This window comes from Psammomys obesus, unplaced genomic scaffold, assembly GCF_907164565.1.
Source record: "Psammomys obesus unplaced genomic scaffold, mPsaObe1.curated_primary_1811, whole genome shotgun sequence".
In the NCBI taxonomy this organism is placed as follows: Eukaryota; Metazoa; Chordata; class Mammalia; order Rodentia; family Muridae; genus Psammomys; species Psammomys obesus.
This window is the reverse complement of record NW_026596256.1, coordinates 5,893,401-5,915,062: the sequence shown is the minus strand read 5'-3', so window position 1 is coordinate 5,915,062 and position 21,662 is coordinate 5,893,401. Positions and strand designations below refer to the sequence as shown.

General features: G+C 41.5%; 2 protein-coding genes across 2 annotated transcripts in view; one reads left to right on the top strand and one right to left on the bottom strand.

Annotated features, from left to right (window-relative positions):
• Positions 1-21,662, top strand: part of Nbea (neurobeachin) — a 509,877-nt gene that overhangs the window by 339,135 nt on the left and 149,080 nt on the right. The window contains exon 40 of the mRNA XM_055596761.1: positions 16,998-17,134. Coding sequence (XP_055452736.1) covers positions 16,998-17,134 — 137 coding nt within the window. The remainder of the gene's footprint in view (positions 1-16,997; positions 17,135-21,662) is intronic.
• On the bottom strand, positions 18,954-20,650 carry Mab21l1 (mab-21 like 1). The gene has a single exon (XM_055596872.1). The coding sequence runs from the start codon at positions 20,612-20,614 to the stop codon at positions 19,535-19,537; it is 1,080 nt and encodes a 359-aa protein (XP_055452847.1). The 5' UTR covers positions 20,615-20,650; the 3' UTR covers positions 18,954-19,534.

Sequence of the window (21,662 nt, the reverse complement as noted above, 5' to 3'; positions counted from 1 at the left end):
CTCCTCCCAGTTTCCAAACCATGTCTTCTCCATTTCCCTTCAATTAAGAGCAGGCCACCAGGGATATCCACCAAGCACAGGATAACAAGTTACAATAAGTCTAGGCACAAACCCTCATATCAAGGCTGGACAATGCAACCCAGTAGGAGAAAAAAGTTCCCAGGAGCAGGCAAAAGAGTCCAGCAAGCTGCACAAATGTAATGTATGTGCAGAGGGCCTAGCACAGCCTGATAGAGGCTCCATGGCTGCCGCGTCAGTCTCTATGAGCCCTGCTTAGTTGGTTCTCTGGGCATGTTCTTGTGGCGTCTTATGATACCCTCAACTACTCCCCCCTCTTCTGTAGGGTTCCCCAAGCTCTGTCTAAATATCTGGCTGTGGGTCTCTGCATTGCTCCCATTCATTGCTGGGTGAAGCCTCTCTGATGACAGTTGGGGCTAGGCACCAGTCTGTTTTTCTGGTTGTCATGGCCTGCAAGATGGAATTTTTAAAAGTTTAGCAATATTCCATTGTGTAAACAAAGTACTGCATTTCTTGACCCATTCTGTTGAACATCTAGGGTTTTTTGGGTTTTTTTGTTTGTTTTTTTCCACCTTCAGGTTGTTTTGAATAAATCAGCAATGAGCATGGTTGAGCCAGTGTCCTTGTGGTAGGATGAAGCGTCCTTTGTGTATATGGCCCAGGGTGGTATAGCTGGATCTTGAGGTAGATCTGTTCCCTTAGTGAATTTGGATAAGCGTTTATCAATTTTATTGTTTTTTTTTTTCAAGGAACCTACTCTGGACTCTGTTTCATTGATTCTTTGTATTGTCCTCTTTGTTTCTATTTTGTTGATTTTGGCCTTGAGTTTATTTCTTGCCATGTACTGCTTTTCATATGATTTATTCTTTTTTGTTCTAGAGCTTTTAGGTGTGCTATTAAGTTGCTAGTGTGAGATATCTTCAGTGTTTTTATGTAGGTACTCAGTGATATCAACTTGCCTCTTAGAGCCACTTTCATTGTGTCCCTTAAATTTGGGTATGTTGTGTATTAATTTTCATTCAATTCTAGAAATTCTTAATTTCCTTCTTGACCCATTTTTTCTTTCAGTAGAGAATTATTCAGTTTCCAGGTGTTTATAAGCTTTCTGTTGTTTCTTTCATTGAAATCTAGATTTAATCCATGGTGGTCTGATAGGATGCAGGGAGTTCAGTTTTCTTGTATCTCTTGAGACTTGCTTTTTGTCCAAGTATGTGGTCAGTCTTCAAGAAAGTTCCATAAGGTACAGAAAAGAAAGTATATTCTTTTGTGTTTGGGTGTGTTCTGTAAATACATTAAATCTGTTTGGTTTATAAAGTCTGTTAGCGCCAGAATTTTCCTGTTTAAGTTTTTGTCTGGATTATCTGTCTATTGGTAAGAGTGGGATATTGAAATCTCCCACTGTGTGTGCAGGGTCAATATGTTACTTAAGCTGTGGTAGTGTTTCTTTTACAAACTTGGGTGCCCTTGAGTTTCGGACATAGGTGTTAAGAATTAAATGTCATCTTGGTGGAGTTTTACTTTGATGAGTATGTAATGTCCTTCCTATCCCTTCTGATTAGGTCCGCTTACTTGGAATACCTTTCCCTAGCCCTTTACCCTAAAATGATGTATATCCTTGATGCTAAGGCATGTTTTTGGATGCAGCAGAAGGATGGATCCTGTTTTCATATTCATTCTGTTAGTCTTTGTCTTTTTTATTGGGGAATTGAGGCCATTGATACTGAGAGATACGAATGACCAATGATTGTTGATTCCTGTGATTTTGGTGGTGGTGGTGGTAGTGATGGGGGGGGTGCTTCCCTTCTTTTGATTTTTCTGGTGTGAGACTGTTTATTCCCTGTGTTTTAATGATTGTTGATTATTGTAGTTTTCCTTCCAGCAACTTCTGTAGGGCAGGATTTGTGGATAAATAGTTTAAATTTGGTCTTATCATTGAATATCTTATTTTTTCCATCTATTATGATTGAAACTTTTGCTGGGTATAATATTCTGGGGAGACATCTGTGATCTCTTAAATCTCTAGACATCTGTCGAGGCTTTTCTAGCTTTTAAAGTCTCCATTGAGAAGTCAAGTGTAATTCTAATAAGTCTGCCTTCATATGTTATTTGATTTTTTTCCCCTTACCACTTTCAATATTCTTTCTTTGTTCCATACATTTAGTGTTTTAATTATTATGTGGCAGAGGGGGACTTTCTTTTCTGGTCCAATCTGTTTGGTGTTCTGTATGCCTCTTGTACCTTTATAGGTATCTTCTTTAGATTAGAAAAATTTTCTTCTATGATTTTGTTGAAAATATTTTCTCTGGTCCTTTGGTCTTCTCCTTCCTCTTTATTCTTAGGTTTTTGTCTTTCAGTAGTGTCCCAGATTTCCTGGATGTTTTGTATCAGGTGTTTTTTAAACTTAACATTTTCTTTGATCTTTGTATTCCTCTCTTCTGTGGTGTCTTCAATACCTGAAATTCTCTTTTTCATCTCTTGTATGATGTTGGTGAAGTTTGCCTGTGTAATTTTTGTTGGAATTCATAAATTTTTCATTTCCAGAATTCCCTCAGCTTGTATTTTCTTTACTGATTCTATTTCCATTTTTATATTTTATGTATTCCAGTTTTATCCATTTCCTTACTCTGTGTTTTCCTGGATTGTTCTAAGGGATTTATGCATTTCCTTCCAATGTTTGTTTATGTTTTTCTAAGTTTCCTCTTTAAAGACCTCTATCATCTTTATAAAGCTGTTTTAAGCTCTTTTTCTGGTGCTTCAGATATATTGGAATATTCAGGGTCTGCTGTGGTAGGGATTGTTGAGTCTTAGAAGAGACATTTTGTCCTGGCTGTTACTGTGTCTTTATGCTGGCTTCTAGTATAGGTCTAAGTGCTTATGCCTAGATTTGTCTTTGTTGGGTGGAAGTTTTGTGGGTTTTTTATTATAATTATTTTTTACACTTTATTCACTTTGTATCCCCCCATAAGCCCCTCCCTGCTCCCCTCCCAGCCCCACCCTCCCTCCACCTTCTTCATGCATGCCCCTCCACAAGTCCACTGATAGGGGAGATCCTCCTCTCCTTCCTTCTGATCTTAATCTATCAGATCACATGAGGAGTGGCTGCATTGTCATCTTCTGTGGCCTGGTAAGACTGCTCTCCCCTCAGGGGGAGGTGATCAAAGAGCAGGCCTATCAGATTTTGTCAGAGGCAGTCCCTCTTCCCATTACTATGTAACCCACTTAGACACTAAATTGCCATGGATTACATCTGCACAGGGGTTCTAGGTTATCTCCATGCCTGGTACTTGGTTGGAGTATGGGTCTCTGGGAAGACCCCTGTGTTCAAATCTTCTAGTTCTGTTGCTCTCCTTGTGGGATTCCTGTCCTCTCCATAACCTACTATTTCCCACTTCTTACATAAGATTCCATGCACTCTGCCCAACAGTTGGTCATAAAGTCTCAGCCTCTTTGATAGTCTGCAGGGCAGAGCCTTTCAGAGGCCCTCTGTGGCAGGTTCCTAGGTTGTTTCCTGCTTTCTTCTTCTGATGTCCATCCTCTTTGCCTTTCGGGATGGGGATTGAGCGTTTTAGTCTTGAGTCCTCTCTCTTGATTAGTTTCTTTAGATGGACAGATTTTAGGTTTATCCTATAAGACTATATGAGTGAGTATATACCGTGTGTGTATTTCTGCTTCTGGGACAGCTCACTCAGGATGAACCTTTCCAGGTTCCACCATTTACCTGCAAATTGCGTGATTTCCTTATTTTTCATTGCAGAGTAATACTCCATTGTGTAGATGTACCACAATTTCTGCATCCACTCTTCAGTTGAGGGGCATATGGGCTGTTTCCAGCTTCTGGCTATCACAAATAAGGCTGATACAAATGTGGTTGAGCAAATGTCCTTATTGTGTACTTGAGCCACTTTTGGATATATGTCTAGGAGTGGTATGGCTGGATCTTGAGGAAACACTATTCCTAGTTGTCTGAGAAAGCGCCAAATTGATTTCCAGAATGGTTGTACATGTTTACATTCCTACCAGCAGTGGAGGAGAGTTCCTCTTTCTCCACAACCTCTCCAACATGTATTGTCACTTGAGTTTTTCATCTTGGCCATTCTGATGAGTGTAAGGTGAAATCTCAGGGTTGTTTTGATTTGCATTTCCCTAATGGCTAATGAGGTTGAGCATTTCTTCTAGTGTTTCTCTGCCATTCGATATTCCTCTACAGAGAATTCTCTGTTTAGCTCTGTTCCCCATTTTTTAATTGGATTACTTGGTTTGCTGCTTTTCAGCTTCTTTAGTTCTTTATATATGCTGGATATTAGCCCTCTGTCAGATAAAGGGTTAGTGAAGATTCTTTTCTAATCTGTAGACAGTCGTTTTGTTTTGATGTCCTTTGATTTACAGAAGCTTTTCAGTTTCATGAGGTCTCATTTATTGATTGTTGATCTTAGAGCCTGTGCTATTGGTGTTCTGTTCAGGAAGTTGTCCCCTGTGCCAATGAGTTCTAGGGTATTCCCCACTTTTTTTTTTTTCTAGCCGATTTAATATGTCTGGTTTTGATGTATGTTTCTTCTCCAGATTTTAGGATGACTTTGTGTTGCCTGGTATGAAATTTCCTGTGGCTCTGATAGTGTAACCACTGGGCTTTCCAGGTAAAATGTGTTTCTGGGTATTGTGAGCTGACACTTAGGAATGGGATAGGCTAGAGGTCTGAAGGGGGTGTTCACAGAAGACAGGGGAGCAGAGTGTCTACCAAGATCTCCTTATATAGTCTCCTTGGAATTAGGGTTGACAGTGAAGAGAAGTTACCTCAGAAGGTCTGCTGTATCTGGAGGAACAGAAATAGGGAAGATCTACAGTTAGTTTACCTGGTAGGAATAGTCTGTAGGATTAACAGGGATTGCCTACAGGATTTAGGATCTAGGGTAAAGCAATGAGTGGGGGAGTGAAGTTAGAAAGAGAAGGCTTATAGGATCCACATGAAACATGGACCATGAGGAAAAGATTGGCTGCAGCAGGATTCCTGTTGCACTTAGCTTACCTGTTTCACTGCTCAGCTGGTGTATTCACAGGGAATACTGCTGGTATTGGAGGATGAGATAATAAGATGAGTTGGGGTAAGGAAGCTTAGAGGAGAAGATCCTTGTGATCAGCTGAGGATGGGGTCGTGGAGAAGGGGAGTTCTTCCACAGAGCTGGGGATGAGACGGAGGGACTGGATGTGGAGGCGAGGAAGTGGAGATCTTCAGTCAGCCTGCCTGCTTCCCTGGCAGGAGCTCAGGATACAGAAACTTAAAGCCAATCTCATCTTCTCTTCCTGACTTCTGCTAATTATGTCCTTATTAACTGAGTGGCTCTAAAGGTTCTCATAATTATAAGGCCAAGATAGCAATGCTGCTCTCAATTAAGAAATATTCCTTTATCTCATAAAATGTGTGTTCTAAAACCAACAGATTAAAATGCTACTTTGAATCCTTTTTTTAAAGAGCAGCAAATATTTTTAAGTAGCAGTGCTAGGACAGGGATGCTATATTGTCCCAGCTTCTTACATCGATTTTGTTTTTCAAAGTAAGAGATTTATAATCTTTTATACAAGTACTTTTACACACATTCCTCTCTCTTACAATGACTGAAATTCAGGGGGAAAGACAAAAATAAGAATGCAGCTAATCGGATATGCGCTGGGTCCCAGGACTTGTCACCTGCTTTCTGAAAACAAGATCTGTGGTGTTTATTCGGTGTTCGGACTTGAGAGGTGGTTTCCAGGGAATAGGTGACACGTGGGAAACTACAACTCTAGGAAAATAAAATAAAGGAAACAAAATAATTCTACAACCCACAAGTTAAGTGAATTTGGTTATTGAAACAAATCGGAAGCACAGATTTATTTAACTGCTGCATGGAATAGGGAAAAGAAGGCACTGCTGTTCCACACTTGAGTACAGGTTCCTCTGTCCAGGGACCGCTACCCAGGTCTGCCCGTCCCATGCAATGCAGTTCTTGCATGATAACTAGAATGCATGTGCCTTACCAGCACACATATATTCATTCAAAATTCTTTCATATGTATTTTTAATGTAATTTTAGTTATAGATTTTAACTAGAGTTAATTGACCAACACTTGTATTCAGAGAAAGATGTCTCTTAAACGTTCTGGATTCTGTAAGATGTATTTTATTCAGGATTCCTCCCACCCCATTTTGAAACGCATGTGTATTTCAGGGGAAATTTAATCCATATGTTCCTGACTCACTCACACTTAACTCATCAAAATGTTGTTTGGTAAAAGCTATTTGATGTTGGGAAAGCCTTATGAGACTTCCTAAGTCTTTTTTTCTTTCTCTTTGAATTAGGAAGTTGCTTTGCCAGTCATGAATAGCATACTCAAAGGGCTCACATTCAGCCTCAAACACAATTCACCAGTTCCTTAGAGATGGCATTCACATCCCCATTTCTTACAAAAGCTAAAATATTCAACTTTTTTTTTTTTTACATATATTCGTTACGGAGTTGTAAAATAAAAGCTCCATCTTGACTACTTGGTTCTATTTGATTCTTGTCATTATTTTCACAAAGTCAACAAGCTGATGTAGACCTGCAGGCATTTTATTGTAGCTATTGTCCTATGTTTCCAAAAATATATGTCCTCTTCAACCATGAATCCTGTAATCTATAAAACATATTTAAAGTACCCTTAATAACAGCCCTGCTAACCTGACTGTAAAGTTTAAACAATGATAACAGAACACAATTCAACTAGGTCCATTAGACATTACCCACGCTTCAAATCATATATAACATCTTCACATTTTTCTTATTTTAAGAATAAACCATCCTTTGTTAGGATCAAGTGTCTTATAAATCCCAGTAGTAAGATCTTTTCTACTACATTGTTTTTGTTGAAATATAACTTTGTTTTCATGTCTTCCTCCGTATACAGAATTTCTATGAATTTATTGTCATACCAAAACTAGGGCAGCAATCACCTAACTCATTGGTAGACTGTGGCTCTCTCTGTATGGGGCACCAAGCTTTCACACATTACTGGTTTTAGACAGAACATGAATGAAGATAGGAATTGCGTAGTAGAAATATGTGAATTTTGCCATTTGATATACTGGGAGGAAAATGTGAGATAAAAGAACTGCTTCGCAGTGAACAGATTGTTCACACCAGCATCTTGGAGCAAAGGAGAGGGATTGGTCTCCATTATCACACCCAGAAGTCCCCTGCACCTTTCTTTGAGAGACATTAGCAATATTGAAAAGCTTAGGTGCAAGACCCTGTTTGCTTAGAACAGTGCCATACAACGGATGAGCAAGTCTTTCTTCATGCTGATGATGCCTTGAACCATTTTGTTCCTGTAACTTGATGCTGCATATGGAAACCAGAGCCTGCAGAAAGTCCATAATCAGTTAGCCATAATCAGTTAGCCTTCAGTACAAGCAGATTACTCCAGCAGAATGTGCTCTGTTGGTGCAGACAAACAAGACTGGGGACATGGAGACTAGGGACCTGCTTAGAGGTTAAGAGTCTTGCTGCCTCTCCTGAGAACCTGAGTGTTCGGTTCCCAGCAGCCACATTAGATGACTCACAATGGCCTATTAACTTCAGCCCAGGCGTCCTAACTCTCTCTTCTAGCCTCCCTAGACACCCACTGGAATATTGCATACACTCACAAAGATACACATATATGCATAATTTTAAATGAATAAAGATTTAATTGATTTATAGATAAAGAAAAAGAAAACATATCTATACCTTTTTAATCTATAAAAGAACGGTGAGTTCGAATGAATTTGCTGTCTAAATATTGTTAATTTTTTTTCAGGCAAAATATTCACACAATTTTATAGTGAGTGCAGTATTCTTTGGTTTATTATTATTATTATTATTCAAAAGTTAAGTTTTTCTTGTATTTTATATCACTCGCTCATCCACCAGCTAAGAACAGCCAAAGTGCTTTTCTTATTTAGCTTGTATGCGATCAAGAATTAAAAAAGAAACTGAAAAACAAACAGATAAATCCTGTATCTGAATTCTAGAGTTGAGACAGTGGTCTCCACTTACCAAACAATATTTTCTGAGAAAAAGAGAGTGATGAAGACAAGTAGTAAATGCAGATGGGAGACAAGATTACCATTTACTAAGAGAAGACAGTGTGATAGACTGAGAACTGACAGTCTGTGCCTTAGAATGCATACTGGAATTGCAGCAATGGGAACACTGATTCACCAGCTCAGCCTAGAGACTTGGGGCCAAATTTTAATCTCCTTTTCTTTGTTTTCAGATACCTTTATTCATTTCCTTACATCACTGTTGTTCTTTGTTTGTTTTGTTTTGTTGTTTAACCTTTCAGTTGGTTAACAAATCAATTAAGTGGATTATTTACTTATTTATTTATTTATTGTATATTTATTGTATTTATTGTATATTGCTATATTTATTGTAAAGTAGATTTAAAAAACAGAAGGAGTAGGGGACCAGCATGATGGCTCAGTAGATTAAGACACTTGCCACCAATCTTGACATCCTGAGTTCAGTCTCTAAAACTGACATCGTGAAAGACAAGAATGAATTCTGACAAGCTGTCCTCTAACCTCCACATATATACCATGGGGTGTGTGCACATACGAGCGCACACACACTCACACAAGTAAATAGTGTAATTACTTTATAAAGAGAGAAAAGAATAGTTTACAATAGGTGAGCCAGAATTATACTACAGTAAAGGCAAGAACTGAAGGACATGTGGGGCATTAGCCACCACTTTCCAATCCTGACTCTGGCTTCATTAGAGTTGGACACTTTTTATATGTAAGCCATGATGGTACATGGAATAAAAACACAGATGGTAGCATTCCTGTTCTGGAGGACCTGTCTGTTGGGCCAGGTCTGAGGGCCAGATCTGTTGGAGTTACAAGATTTTCAAAGGGATATTAATGATCTAAAGTTAGAGAGCAAAGTTGGGCTTGGAGTTCACAATTTAAACCACTGAGGTCGCCAAGGAAATGGATAATATAGAGAGCGGAGAGCCTCAGACCAGCTGCAGAGCTCCAAGAAACAGCAGGCTTCCGGCCAGTGAAGGGAGCTGTCAACAACACTGCAGAGGCCAAGCCAGAAGGCAGCAGGACAGTCCTGTGCCATGGGCGTCAAAGCACTGCTTCAGCAATTTCAACTTGATGTTCCTTGGAATACAGGTATTTTTAAAGGCACAAGCACAAACAATCCTCTAGGAAAGTGTGTCTGAAACATTGTGGCAAAATCCAAAGGAAACACGGTTCTGTTTCGTAACTCTGAGAGCTTGCTCTTATTAATTATAGTACATTTCCCAAACACCCTGGCAACAGGCCAGGTGGGAGTGTAGCCAAAAGAACTGAAACAGAAGAGAAAAAGTGATGTTTAACCTTGGCGGGCCTGGAGAGGGCACAGATAAGACAGAAGCTGCAGTGGCAGGGGAAAATGACACCAAGCACACAGGCAGAGAGAGCAGCTGGCTTGCTCAGGAAGGAGGAAATCATTTCCAGAAAATGGACAAAAAGGAGACATAAGTTGGGTGCAGAAATCCTTCAGACAGAGGAAGACCTCAAGACAAGTTTTAAGAAAATACTTAAGTTTTCTAAAAAGTATGAATATGATAAACCAGGACGGAAGATTATAGAGCAGTGGTTCTCAACTTAAGGCCACACCCCTTTGGGGTCACATAGTAGATATTTCCATTACGATTCACAACAGTAGCAAAATTACAGTTAGGAAATAGCAACAGGATAGTTTTATGTTTGGGAGCTGCCACAGCATGAAGAACTATATTAAAGGGTTGAAGCATTAGGAAGGTTGAGAACCTTTCCCAAGAAGAGGCCCAGTGTTTACCAGCCTTCTCAAAGGGGTGTGTGCAGCCTCCCCACAAAAAGGCCCAGAACCACTGCTGTACACTAAACTGCCATCCTCTAAACAGATCTGATACCCAAAGCCATGGATGCTTTCCCAGTGTGATCTCCCACTGCTCCTGTTCCTTAGCCAGCTCTCCAGCCAAACATGTTTCAGGCTCATGCCATTTGCAGCCATGTCTTCATCCCTACCACTCTCCCTCACACGATTTGCCATCCTAGCCGTACTTGACAGCTCATGCAGTTGCTCTTCTGAAGTGCCATGCCCACCACCTTCGCCCTAAGTGAAAACGGTTACACTGCAAGGGATGTCTGTAGGGTTTTTCGCTGCCTCTTCTTTGATAGCAGGCAGTACACATAGGGTACTTTGTATGTATGAATCCTACCTTTGCTATGGACTAGTTGAAGGACCTTCCTAAGCTACCTTTTCTCATCTGTAGAATGGGAACCACACCAGTAGCTGACAGACATGGTTGTTGAAAAGAATAAACAATATTAATTCGTGTGCTGTGCTTCATGCAATGCTCAGAGGGGCTCTTCTCTCTATGGAATAATTATCCATACACATTTCTTTTTTTAACCCCATACTATAAGGTCATTCTTTATGAAATTCATGCCAAATACATTACTGTATTCCCTCTGGTTCCCAAAAGAATACAACACACAGTCATTAATTTTTGTTGATTGCATGAATGAAAGGATGCTAGTTAAATGCCTCTGCATCTAATTTACAAAGAAAGAACAAAATGCATGCTAAGAAAAATGTGGCAGTTATAAAATTATGCCATTTTGATGAATAATATATATGGGGCGTAAATAGAATAATCAAGTATAATTCCCATTGGATTTTAGTATAGTTTTAAATTTTTGTTTTCTCAAGGATTTAGTCTCTTTTGTGCTGTTAAAGGACAATTTGAAATAACACATAAAAAATCTTATCTGATATTTTAAGTAACTTTTACTTTGAAATACAAATGAAATAGTGGTTATGTATCATTTTCTGTATTCTAGTCCATAAATGCACAGTGCATTCTATGAGTGAATTCTGCATTCAGTGAAGAAAAATATGCCCATCTTCAGGTTGTATATTTGAGCAGGAGGAACATATCAACAATATGTTCAGTACCTCAAAAAAGAGCTGCAATGGAAACGTGCCAGGAGCCCTGGAAATAGTAAGTCTAGCATGAGCCCAAACTAGAGTCCGGAGACCTAAGCCTTCTGCTCCTGCACATCTAAATCACATCCTCTGGCTTATTCACACATCACATCTAGTAAGAATTTACTCTTCCCAGATACAAAATGACATCCTGGTGCTGTAAAAGAGTCCCAATTTTAGAGAATGAAAGATGTCTCCCATATGTCGAACTAAAGGTAATATAACTGGAAACACAAATCTCATCCATATCACCTGGGAGAGCAAATTATCACATGAGCTCCAAAACAATCACTGCTTTCCAGTAAAGTTTGTGTTCCAGACATCTCAGTGCTGTGTTATCTGAACTATATGCTTTTTAAAGTTTTTCTTCTAATAGTCATTGCAGAAAGTACACTTTTTTTTTCAGAACAAAGTACTTACCTGTTTTACAAATGAATTGGGGAATATACGTGAATGGATAAGGTTAGAGTCTACCAGATTGTCTCTTGAAACCTAAGATGATTCAGTGCAAGCATACTAAGTAAGATGGAGTTTAGGTAACATTAGTATCAAGTTCTCTGCCATGTTAAACAAACGTTATGGTACAGTGCAATCTTAAGTTGCTTGTTATGAAAGATGTCTTGCATTTTTTCCACATCTGTCTGTTTCATACTGCAGTAAGTTGACTCGTTCAAGAGATAGGTTTACTAAGCACTCTAAAAATTAATGCATTTTCCTACCCATCAAATAGTCATCTGGGGAAACTAGGGAAATGTGGGGATAACCTATTATTCTTAATCTCAATCTTTAAGACAGATGGAACTCAAGAAGTCACAGAGGAGTATCAGAGGCCACTTTCTGGGTACAGGTTGGTTATACCTGTAGTGGGACAGTTTGGGAGCACTATGTAATGAGGGTTCGGGGGGGGGATGTTGCTAAAATTGACATGTGCAACCATTGAGGAATATTCTGTGAGTTGTTGGAGTCATCATTTTCTGATTCAAGCAGAAATGCCCTGTGAAGTTTTAGAAGTGTTGAAAATGTCCATATATTTTGCACAGCTATCAATATTCTCTGTAAAACATTCAGCTCTCCCCCTGAGACATTGAAAATACCTAAAGCACAAAGAACTTCCCCGGATGATAGAAATCTAAGATTCTCTCAGGATTTTTCTGAGACATCTCCCTTCTCCTAGTCACATATACAAATGCAAGCACTCCCACTTTGTTCTGTTTTCCATTTCTTTTAAATGTTTTAAATTAGGTGTGTCTGTGTGTAGGTATGTGCACCTGAGTACCGGTGCCCTTGGAGGCCAGAAGACAGTGTTGGATTTCCTGAGGCTGGAGTTACAGGTGATTGTGTGTCACCTGCTGAAAGTGCTAGAATCCAAAAGCAGGACCTCTAAAAAAGCAATGTGCACCCTTAAACCCGAGTCCTCGCTCCAGCTCACCTCTACTTGTTTCCTCTTGGTGGTGGTCGCTGATAGAGGGTTCCTCTGTGCGGCCCTGCCTGACCTGGAAGTTACCCTATAGAGCAGACTAACATCAAACTCAGAGATCCGCCTGCCTCTGCCTCCTCACTGTTGGTACTCACCTCTACTTTCTTCCCTTTTATATTTGTGTATTTACTTGTTTATTTATATTAATTACAGTTTACTTATTTTGCCTCTACATCTTAATGTCTTAATGCCTAAAGCTTTCCTAGGATCTCAAAACAAAGTTCCAACTCCCTGCATGCGCTTCTGAAATTTAATTTGTTTTTGAAATTAAAGCCCTTTAACATTTCTCTTAGATTTCCCCCCTAGTTTTCCTAACAACATACTTAAAAATAAAGATTCCATGAAGTGATGACTGTGGCCAGTATTTGACCACATACTTTGAAATGAAAGTTCTCCATACTTTCATTTCCTCAGAAATTTTGTCACATTATGGAGTTACAGAGTAAAGAATTTTTTCCATGCTCATAGTTTAGTCTTAATTTTTTTAAGTCATCCTAAAGATTTCTAGATTAGTAAATGCAAGAAATTTTAGCCAGTGATAGTGGCACATGCTTTTAATTCCAGCACTCAGAAGTCAGCACCAGGCAGATATTTGAATTTGAGGCCAGCCTGATCTATAAAAGCTAGCTCCAGGACAGCCAGGGCTACACAGAAGAGATAACCTGTCTAAATAAATAAATAAATAAATAAATAGGTAAATAAATAAATAAATATCAGTTAATTCCAGTGTACATTGCAACTGTACATACCATTAATAAGGTATTTGCTAGCCATATGTCTTATCAAATAATTCTAACAATGCCAATTTAATTAAACTTCAACTTGTTTTGACTCTATATTGTTTGTGCTGTTAGAACTTATAAATCAAGTGTAGTACGCTCTGCAAATGTAGTTGCCACATTTGCCTTTTGATAGCTAGGACTCTGTTGACCCTCCTTAAAACGTGATTAAATTTGGCATCGGACAAAGCAAAGAAAAAACAGTTCTGCCTTGGTGTTTCTGGGAGCTAGTCTGAAGTTCACAGCTAAGCCAGAGTGCTCCTGGCCAAACATAAACATCACAGAATGCCATCACCCATGATGTCACAATAGACAACTCAATAATTTGGTCTAAGCTCAGACAAAAGCAAGGTCATGAAACAGTAAACACCCCCTCTCCTGGCTGAAGTGGGTAAATGCTGCTTTTCAATTCAATCCTTAGCTTGCTTCTAAAACAGTTGTTATAATAGCCAATCCCCAAATAGTCCCTGTTTCCAATAGATTCCATGCACAGCTGTCTGCCTTCTTGAGTCGTAGAAGTCTGCAAATTTTTTTTATCAAGTCCTGATCCTACAACTCATCCTTTGTCACCCAAGTGCCCGAAGTTGCCATTTTTCCCTTACAGTGGAGCAGTCGCCAAAGGTGCTATGGCAGGTGCACACCATTGTGACATCTAGAACCCACTTTATAGCTGTGACTAGTTGCCTGTAGCTAAATGGAGGTGGAAGAGACCTTTGTAAACTGTAAGGTTGTAATAAGATGCTAATGTGTTTTATTACGATTTCTAGGATTGGAGTTCTGATATTTTTTTTTTCAGTAACAATCCAAACCCAAATCTTTTAAAAATATATTTTGAGGCAAGCCTTTAGTCCCAGCACTTGGAGGCAGAAGCAGGCAGCCAGGACAGCCAGGGCTGTTACATAGAGAAACACTGTCTCAAAATAAAGTATATCTCATGGACATATATGTACTTCCAACACATCAGCACACAGTGACACTTACCATCTCCTTAGAAGAACATGGCGCCAAAGAGAAGCCCTTCTTCTTGGATCCTTCCTGATGCCCGTTGGTTCTAGAATAATGTCAAGTAACACCTCTAACCTTTCTTTAAAAGCAGTCATGGGCCCATAGCCAATATAAAAAGTAAATAATATTTGCTTATTTTCCCTTTTCGTTATCAGCATTTATGGTAGTTTTAAATTGTTATATGTGCCAATACAATAGGAATAGGGCTTTTACATCCTGTAATATTACTGCTCTGTGTGTGCTGAGGACATTATTGTAATTTATTCTTTCATTATTAGGGTAGCTATTGGAATGGATATGTTTACAGTCAGTTGCCGATTCACTATACCAAGCAAAGTTCAGAAGGTTAAGCCCATAGTGCAGAGATGGGTGCGGGGTGAGGAATGAGGGGTGGGGGCGGCTAGAAATGAACCCACTGGGTAGGCATCTCCTGACCCCAGGGATGCTGCCCTGCAAAACACTCTGTTTGGAAAAAGATCCCGGGTTTCTCAGTCACTCCTTGTCATTTGGAAAACATGCTGGCTTGTGATTGTGCTTTATGTAAACATTTTAATAGAGGATCCCTAAAATCCAGAGGTTCCCCGAAGAGGATTAAAGCTAATCCCCTTTCTCTATTGCTGCAGTGGATTAACTGTGTGCTCTCTGTGGCTGCTCTGTTCCCTGGAGGCTACAACAAAAAAGCCCTGCGCTCCTCCAACAATCTACGGAATTGGGAGTTGTAATTGGAGACTGGGGGGGGGGGGGGGAAGTATTTCTAAGGTTGAATATTTCGTGATGTGTCTTTCTTAAAGAAATTCTTTCATAGACTCCCAGAAAACCTCAACTCAGTAGGAAAACAAACAAACAAAAAACCGTGGAGTAGAATCAAATGGAAGTGCCGTCTGTCCCTTTTAAAAAATGTGACTAAAGGGCTGTGTATATCAAATTCGTGCTGTATTTCAGTAAATCAGAGTAGAGTTTGGATAACTCATCTCGTGAGCTCCTCCCCCCCCCCCCCCAGCTTTCCCAGTTTATTGTTTGGATATGTTAGATTACTTTTTAAGAGAAGAAAGCGGCTCGCCATTTTTAATTTTTTCCACCATTGTTCTTCTCCAAAAGTCAGAGTCTAAAAGGTTAAAGCCTGGTCCTCCGTGCTTAGAATGACCTTTCCTAGGGATTTTTCCTCAAGCCCAAATTGTTTAAGACGTTTTGTTTCAGATGTGAATACGAAGTTTTGGAAGGGGAACCAGCAAACGGACGCCTCACACAGCGCCGCGGTGGCGCAAGGGTTAAGGGAGCGGTTCGAACCCGCGGGCGGGCGCGGGAGATCCAAGGAGGGCCCGGGAGGCTGGAGGCGCCGGCGAGCGCGGACCCTCCAATAAACACAAAGGAGGGCCTGGGGAATAGAAACCCAAATCCACTTGTAATCGTACAAGAGATTCGGGCATAATTACTTGAGCAACCTAGATTAAGATTGATGAGCCTTTAAAGTGGCGCTCCAGACCGACCGCCTCGCCCCTTGGAAGCTAAAAAAAAAAAAAAAAAAAGCTCGGGCAGGCCGCGGAGGACCCAACTCTGCCGCCCGCAGCCGGAGCCAGGGCCCCCGTCGCTAGTCTGCAGGGAGGACAAAACCCTGAAGGCGAAGGCACCTGGTGTGCTGTGGGCCAGGCCGAAGCCCAGGCCCCCTGCTCTCTCCGGGGAAGGCCCGGGCTCTGCAGGACTGCTGGCTCCGCGGCTCTGGGGCTCCGGCTGGCTCCCGCGCGGCCAGCACTCCCCTGGTCTCCTGGCCCCCGCTCCTTGCAGCAGAGGGTGTTTTTAATGGCTGGGTTCTTTGGCTCTCTAGAACCTAAAAAATATCAACAAAGCGTTATTTCTGAATTCTTGTACGTTTAGACCAGAATCGCGAAGAGAGTTTTCAAGGATTTTCCTCCTCGAATCAGTATTCAAATTGAGGAAATTCAGAGTATGCACACTTTCTAAATATCTATTGAAGCCCAATTTCTCTGGGTCAAAAGCTGTGAAATTGCACTTTCCTTCCCCTTTTCGAAAAATGGCTTTGGTTTCAGCGTTTTTCTAACATTTTCATCTTCGGTGTGCTCTGATGAGAAAACGCACCAGGTTTTCGTTCTCCTCACAGCAGCAGCAGTGACTGTGTACTCCTGCCAGTGAATGTTTCCCACCTTAGACCGCCCAAATTAAAACAATCCTTGCGTAAAATGCTAGCCCGTGGGATTTACATATTTAGCTGCTTTCCCCCTTATCCTTTATCATCTCGCTTTGGGGTTAGAAATGACTTAGGAGATGGTTGTTGGCCTTTCGGGCATTACCCTCTGCCTAGGATCCCTTGGAGTGCAGGTGATGTTCACGGAGTAGCAGACACAAGGAACATCCATTCTGCTCGCGTTTCTAAATCGGATAACGGCAGTGTCTTACCAACCTCACTAGGCAGAGGTTGCAAACTTCCATCTTACGGGTCTCTTATTCGCCATGCTGACCTTGATTTTTTTATAGAATTACTCTAGGCTTGTTTTAAGGTGCTATATAAATGCTGACAGACTTTGCCTAATGTGAAATGACCTTGCATAGCATAGGCACCATCTTTTCCTAGTGCATTTTTTAAAATAAAACCTTGCCATACCCTCTGGGGGGGGGGGCGGGGGGGGAGTTTGGGAGCACCAGAAAGGCCCAGGCTGACCCACTGTCCCTGTCTTGCAGGCCCTGTGGTTCTCAGCACCCCTGCCCAGCTCATTGCTCCTGTGGTGGTGGCCAAGGGAACTCTCTCCATCACCACAACAGAAATCTACTTCGAGGTAGATGAGGATGATGCTGCCTTCAAGAAGATCGACACAAAAGTGAGTTAGAGTTACTGCACAGCACTGGTGGTTTTGATGCCAAGATGTGGTTTTCAGTTTTGCTTGGTTTTAAAGGACTAGAGAGGTACACACATTCTCATCATTCATACAGAAAATAAAATGAATGAAATAACACATGCTTTCTTTCCAAATTGAAGGCTATATTAATGAGCTTAAATCCTGTATTAACAGAGCATGCGCATTTGAGTAGTCTTCTTATGTGCCTTTGTGTACACTTGGGCAGATTTGGTGGTTAAGCCCATTGCTCCCAGATCCCTGGGGCACAGTGTCTCAGTTCCTGGGAAGACTAAGACAGGTCTTGTGAAATTTTCTGTTAACATCGTTTTTAATTTCCAAAAGTATACATTGCAATATGAATTATTATTTATTGAAAGATTATAAAAAAAACTGGAGCGGGAGCCATTTACATATAATTTCATTTCCATTATTACACCCATTTTTCATCTCCTGAATTAAATGGATTTTACATATGGATTTAAAAGGAAGAGAAGCCAGTTCTTTATAAGCTTTGATTTAAATGTATACATACAAACACACACATGCACACACACACAGCAGATACTGGCACATACTATTCCAAAAAGGTGCACATTTGGAGCACTGGAATGGCACACATGTTGACTAAAGATTATCTTGTGGATATTAACCCTGGACCATTAGAGAAGCCCTGCAGCCCAGCACCCTTCTGAGATGCATTCCATTGTTTTCTTATTTATATAACTGTAATAATTGTAAATTTCTTCTGAGGTCTTTTAGTTGAGATAATGAGGTGTAAAGCTGAATATTCTACTATCATTTTCCAAAGATCTTCCTTTAAATCATCTCAAAATAGGTAATGGGACTTGAACTGTATTATTTATATTTAAGCTTTATACAGAAATGGCTTATTATAGAACATTATTTGTAAATGGGTGGAAGAAATTCAAAAGTTGATTGCTCCCTGAATTAACTAATGTAAAGAAGTAGTCCTGGCCTTCCCAGCACTTGTTGATCAGTGAGATACTGCCAAAGGTTGTGAAGCGAGTGAATGTGCTGTGAGAACTTGTCTCTATGTTTTGCCATTCGCTTTCTTTGTATAGTAAGAATGAATTGTGATTTTTCTGGATAACTTACTCTAATAACCCTTATCGTGTTAAACTATGTTTGGTAAAGTATATTGGCTAAAAGATACCTTCACTTTATTGCTTAGATTTCATATACAAACATCAAAGTTTTGTATTATGATTTAAGTTTATTTTCTCAGAGTTTGCTGCTTTAAACTCGGTGATCTCCATTGCCATGATAGTCTTTTTTCCCTTACATTGTCAGAAGGCTACAGAAATACTAACCAGAAGGAAGGTCTCAAAAATAGGCTATAAATATGTCAATTGTAGAAAAGAATCATGGAGTAAGTTAGAAACTGAGGACATGGATATTTTCTATAGCTGTTTAATATAGCTTTAATATTTTAGTGATTTTATTAGTCTGTCAAAATGTTTAAAATCCTCAAGTTTATTTTTTGAAAGGAAGCATTACCTCATTTGACAGAAGACCAGCTTCAAGTGAGACACAGCAATTTGGTATTTTACTTCATTTATTATCTTCTAATTAAATAAAAATCAGCAACAGAAGTTAAATTCTAAATCACAAAAGTAATTATCCAGTGTATTTCAAGTGCATTTTCAAATATATATAATTCAGATATCAAGCGTTATTATATAAGCTGAATTCAAATTTTTGAATATATTTAAATAACATTTCAAGTATACTTACGGAATGTTAGAACAAGCAATATATTTGAAACAAAATGTAAACGTGTTTTTTTTTTTTTTTAAGTTCAGACACTTCACAGACAGGTAAAGTACCAGAAGTAAATCTACCTTTAAATGCATCTCTGTTCGTGGAAAATGTCTGGAAGTTTCCAGAATGGCAATTTCAGTTCTGTTCACCAAATCACAAAACACCAACATCCACACTTTCAAAGACAACATGAGATCACAACTTTTGTTACAAATCAAAATATACATTACACTCTCCATCCGATGGCACATCCAGGTCCCGTTTACTGGAAGGCAGACGCACCCAAGTCTCAAGATTACTATAATCCTTTGCCGGAGTTGGCTGCCGTATTGCATTGCAGCCCAGCTGGTTTGGGGTGTTGTGCACTTTTCAGGGAAGCTGGGAGATGCTTGTGGGTGTAGGTTTCCCCGTCGTCCTTCCCTCTTTCTTTCACTCCTTTTTCAGGGGTGTGAGATGATGGTTGAATGTGTTGTCACTCCTTTTATAAAGGAAGAGGTTTGCACTGTCTGGAGAAATGGCACGCAGTAATCAACCAGGAAGTTTCCATTTCGTAGGGACTTTGAGAAGAGTGATCGTGCTGGCCCAGGATTAGATCATCCTCTAAAGTTTCTCCAAACTTTTTGGGTTGGTCAGGATCTCTCTTGCCAGTCGCCACGTTTGTTTAGCAGCGTTTTCCAGGGCGGAGTGGGGTTTGCCTTGAAACAGATCTAAGTTGGGTAAGAAGTAGTGGGGACACCGCCGGCACTGCAGGCACGAGATGAGCTGCAGCAGAATTCCGTTCAGCCGGTCGCCCAGGCAAGATTCGTCCCAGTCCGACTCTCGGGGATGCTTCTCACACTCGTAGGACACCAGGGTCTTCATGTGGTAGTTGTTGAGGGGCTGGCCCGGCAGCTCCAGGTGGCGGTCGCGCAGGGTTTTCAGGATAGAGAGGCATTTCTTCCTGCAGCCCCCCATTTGCAGTCTGTTCTCGGCCTCTGCGAACTGCAGCACCCAAGCGTCGCTCTCGGCCGAGCTCTGCTTGCCGGCCAGGGAGTGGCACTCCTTGGACAGCAAATTGAACCCTTCGGCCTTGACCTCTGCCACCCGGTTGGGTCCTGGCCAGGGGATGTGGGGAAGCGGCCAGTGGGCAGCACTGCGCGGCCAGATCCCGGTGCACTTAAAGGCCGGGGTGATCTGCACTACGTACCTATCCCGGATCCGCAGTTTCACTTCGCTGGTGTCGGCCACCATCTTCACTACATCCCTGTAGCTGCACTTGTCCACCGCCTGAGCCACCAGCGTCTGAAACCTCGAACGGATTTTGCGTGCCGAGAGGTAGCCAGAGGCGGTGATGAATTCCACCCAGAGGGACATGCTCCTCTTGCGCCCATCGCTCAGCTTCAGCACCGCGCAGCCGGGCAGGGAGCCGTCATCCACGAAGTTAAACACTCCCATCTGGTTCAGATAGAGCACCACCTCGAACTCGGTGGGGGAGATGACCTCCAGGCCCTCGTAGCGGTTGTCCATCTCGTTGAGGGAGCTGATGAAACGCGGCTCCTGCACCTCCACCTCCTTCAGGACGTCGGAGACCACTTTGCAGACTTCCCGGATGGTTTTGGCGATGGCCGCCTTCCTGGCCTGGCATTTCTCGTTGTAGTACTTATTCAGGTGGTAGACCAGCTTGGCCTGGGCCGCGATCATGTTGGGGCAGAGATCCGGATTGTACACCGGAGTCTCGCAATAAGCTGTGGGATCCAATGCGGCTGCTAGCGCTGGAGCCAACTTCGGTGGAGAAAGGGGCCACGCGCAAAAGGCACGGAGCCTTTCTCGGACTGGCTGCAGCAGGGGCCGCCCTGCCCGGCCGGCCTATTCTCCGCTGGAGCCTAGCCGGTCTTAAAGTGAAAGGCTGCGCTCTCCCCTTCTCTCCTCCGCTAAAGAATCCGTGTCTGCGAGAGACGCGTGCGGAGAGCACCTTCTCAGTAATGAAAACAAAAGTTGTGCTGAGACCCAGCAAAACTCTTCCAGTAGTCAAAATAATCTCCCCTTTCCGTATTTATTTACGTTTCCCCGTAATCATGGTATGTGCAGGACTGTTAATCAGAAGGAGGAAAAGTGTGTCCAGTGTGCGTCGGGGTGAGTGTGTGTCTGTCAGAAGAAGCTGCTGTTGGTTTGTGTAAGAGCCCAGATGCACTCGTGTGGAAATTATAAAGGCAGGGCCAGGCAGGCGGGCGGCCAATCGCCACTGGGCTCGTCACGACAGCCTCCTCCAGCCTCAGCCGGGCTAATTAATCCCCCCTCGTGGATAGAGGCACAGAAACCAAAGGTAGAAAGCTGCTGCCGGCAGAAAACCACCCAGGCCACCTAGACAGGTTGGAAAGCAAGAGGAAATCTCCCAGCTTTGGTATAACTTGAAGCATATTGACATTTGGAAAAGACTTGGCGAAGAGAAGTGGCTCTCTGTGCTGAAAAGCCTGCTTGTCTGTTCACCTCTGATGAGCTATCCAGCTGTACTAATGGTCATCCCCCAATTAGTGAAGTCAAAGGGGCTTTCTAAAGCAAAGTCACTAACTCGCACTTAGATAAGGTAATTAATGCCCGTTAATCCTTGGGGCCTTTTTAATGCAAGTTAGAAGTTTGCCTAACAGACTGATGGCTTCAAGTGGAGGAGCCCTCCATTCTTCACGTTGGGTGTTGGAAGTCAGAACACTTTCCCAAACCCAGGCAGAACCTGTTCTCGTTTTCCCCGTTT

Coding starts and splice junctions, on each gene's coding strand:
- Mab21l1 (XM_055596872.1), bottom strand. CDS start 20,614: ATGATCGCGGCCCAGGCCAAGCTGGTCTACCACCTGAATAAGTACTAC.